This window comes from Buceros rhinoceros, unplaced genomic scaffold (assembly GCF_000710305.1).
Source record: "Buceros rhinoceros silvestris isolate BGI_N320 unplaced genomic scaffold, ASM71030v1 scaffold15632, whole genome shotgun sequence".
Taxonomy (NCBI): Eukaryota; Metazoa; Chordata; class Aves; order Bucerotiformes; family Bucerotidae; genus Buceros; species Buceros rhinoceros.
In genome coordinates this window covers 28475-31478 of record NW_010400803.1, presented here as the reverse complement: position 1 = coordinate 31478, position 3004 = coordinate 28475, and the positions used below count along the sequence as shown (strand labels likewise).

The following is a 3004-nucleotide window of genomic DNA, read 5'->3' as shown; positions in this document are numbered from 1 at the left end:
TATATAGTAATACCTATAGTATAGGTATTATTCAATATTAATCTTTCAGAATTACAAAATAATTATAAAATTAAGTCTTACACACCTGATATTTTTCCTGTAATATCTATCCTAATGAAATAGTTATACCCATTAAGGAATACCTGATATTACCTGTTAATCCTGAAACAGAGGACAATTACTGACAGTAATAACCGTCTCTGATCTCTCTTCTTTGTAGGTACAGGCTGGTACCAGAGGTGTGCTTCCCCGAGCAGTTCTATGATGCTCTCCGTGCTACTAAGCATTTTTTGCAGCCTGACGTCTTGGCCAAGTATTCAGTTGACCCAAGTCGAATTGCCCTTTCTGGCGATAGCGCAGGAGGAAATCTGGCAGCTGCCGTGTGTCAGCAGGTAACATCCGGTGTCTGTTGTGTATTACACTATGACAACCCTTAATTCAGCAGTGCATAGAGGTTGACAGGTACTTTGTGCTGCATCATCACAAGGTGATGTGCCAGCCCTGAAGACAGAATGGTACAAAGTCAGCATCCAGTCACTTGACAAGATGAGTCAATCACAATACAAATCACAGTATGAGCTGTTATGGGCCGGATTTTAAGGCAGCTAAATGACATTTTTTACCCCTTTTGCTAGTGAATTCTTAATTTTTCTAACTAGGTACCTGCATAATTTATCGATTTAGTGTCCTGTTTTTAGGTGCTTGTCTCTGCAAATACGTTTTTATTTCTTTCAAATACAAATGAAGGACAAAAAATACAATAAATTAAGCTTAATTCTGTTAAATTGTCTTCCTGTAGCATTATGCTATTTTAGGAGATTTCTTTTGTGTATCTGCAGTTTAAATGTAATCTCAGTTTAATCTAGTAAAGATTTTAAAGGCAGCCCAGGGCAAGTAATAGTATTTTTCATGGTTGAGTGAAATATTTTTATGAGCTTTTTTGTATTGTCATAACTGTTGGTGATAAGAAAGCAGATACCATGTCCAAACAACTAATTATGACAACCTTGCAATATTGAATTAGGGTGAAAAAATTAATAGGAGACAATTACACTAAAAGTTTCAATACTGAGGACTGATAAACATGATAGGACCATGTTTCGGTAAAAGCGTTCCTAATCCGTTTTCCTGATGCATAATTCTTTTTAAACAAGATGAGCTATGACAGGGAACTATGTATCTCATGTAGAAGAAGACGAAGAAGGAAAACAAGGGTTTGCTGATTCTTCCTGTAAAAGATTTAGGAGGTACCAAACGAAGACTTGGTAGGCTCAGATCAAATGCCGGTGGCAGGGTTAAGTCAAACACAGAACTGCCTCTGCACCTGGTGAGCTTTTGCTAGAGAAAACTGTGGATGCCAACAGTTTGCATATGCTGAAAAAACAGATAAATTCATGGAAGAAAGATCCATTATAAGCTGTTAAAAGCAAGAATAGGTCCTTTGATTCAGGAAGTCCTTTAGTTGCCAAACTGCTAAACTGGACGCTGTGTCAGAGAAATGCCACTTGATACTTTTTTTTCCTCTTACTCCTGTCAATAAACTTCTGCCACTGATTGCTGTTGGAGAACAGGATGCTGGGTCTGCCTGCATGGCCATCCTTACAAGAAGAAAAATATCAGGCTGCTAATATTTCAGACAAAAGAGCAGCATTATCAGTGTAAGAGCAGAACTCAGCCTAAAAATTGTCAAACGAATAGTTGCTTGTATGAAGTCCTAGGCTGATACTCTAATGTTTATTTTCTTTATAATCCCAGTTCTATCCTGTGTTCTTCCTACAGCTTAGCAAAGATGAGCATCTGACCATCAGACCGAAACTGCAGGCCTTAATTTATCCAGTCCTTCAGGCGTTTGACTTCAATACACCTTCTTACCAGCAGAACATGAATATGCCCATTCTTCCTCGTTATGTCATGATCAGCTATTGGATAGACTATTTCAATGGTAATTATGACTTGGCTCACTCACTGCTGATTAACAACCACACTGCCCTTGACGTTGGCCAAGCTCTGTCCTTCAGAGGACGTCTGAACTGGACATCTCTACTGCCTTCATCTTTCAAAAAGAACTACAAGCCTGTAATACAAACCACAGGCAAGGCTGAAATCATCCAGGAGATACCAGCGCTGCTGGACATACGAGCAGTCCCTCTCCTTGCAGAAAATGAAACTCTTCAGCTGCAGCCAAAGACGTACATCCTGACCTGTGAGAACGACGTCCTGCGAGATGACGGGGCGATGTACGCCAAGCGCTTGGAGAACGCTGGCGTGGAGGTCACGCTCGATCACTTCGATGACTGCTTCCACGGCTGTATGATATTCACCATCTGGCCTACTGATTTCTCTGCGGGCGTTCAGACCAGGAACAGCTATATAAAATGGCTGGAAGAAAACCTCTGACGAGTCTCGCTAGAAGACGCAGCGTGCATAACTCTGGTGTCTGCTCTTGCTAAGTGCAAGCAGTGAAAAAGTGCACTTTTCCAGATTCTGACTTCATCCTGCAGCTGCTGGGGGTTGCAGACCACTAACTGCAGCTCTGGCCTTGCCCAGCAAAGCATTTTGAGAAATACTTTTTCAATCTTTGATTTTCTTTTTCCCCCCTTCTTTCAGGTGATATTTGCCAAACATAAACAAATGTTGAGCAGGGAGATCAGTGTTCCTGTAGCATTCTTAACTGGCTGCAAGCCTCAAGCTTTGACTCTTAATTAGGTACAAAGGCCTCATTTTTCAAATGAAGTAAAGCCAAACACCTACATCTGCACCTGAATATGTTAAAGTGGGAGCGAGTTTTCAACAGTGGTGAGCACCTGCTGTCAAAGGAGGCGTGAGCACTCTGATCTTTCATAGCAGAGCCATGCATTGGAATGTCAGGCGTGGATTTAGGTGTTGGCTTTTAGGCACATAGACAAATGGCTCATTTAAATTAGAAAACAAAACAGAACAAAGCTCTTCTAGGGAGTTAGGATGATGCTAGACAAGTCTTTTGGCCAAAATGTAATTCAGCTTT

The 3004-nt window shown here is 40.9% G+C and overlaps 1 protein-coding gene across 1 annotated transcript; it reads left to right on the top strand.

Annotated features, from left to right (window-relative positions):
• Positions 1 to 220: 220 nt before the first annotated feature.
• Positions 221 to 2397, top strand: NCEH1 (neutral cholesterol ester hydrolase 1; the record flags this gene model as incomplete). Its single annotated transcript, XM_010132041.1, has 2 exons — positions 221 to 392; positions 1780 to 2397. Coding segments are annotated over 2 exons (790 nt in total), but the record flags the coding sequence as incomplete, so codon positions are not given.
• Positions 2398 to 3004: the final 607 nt, after the last annotated feature.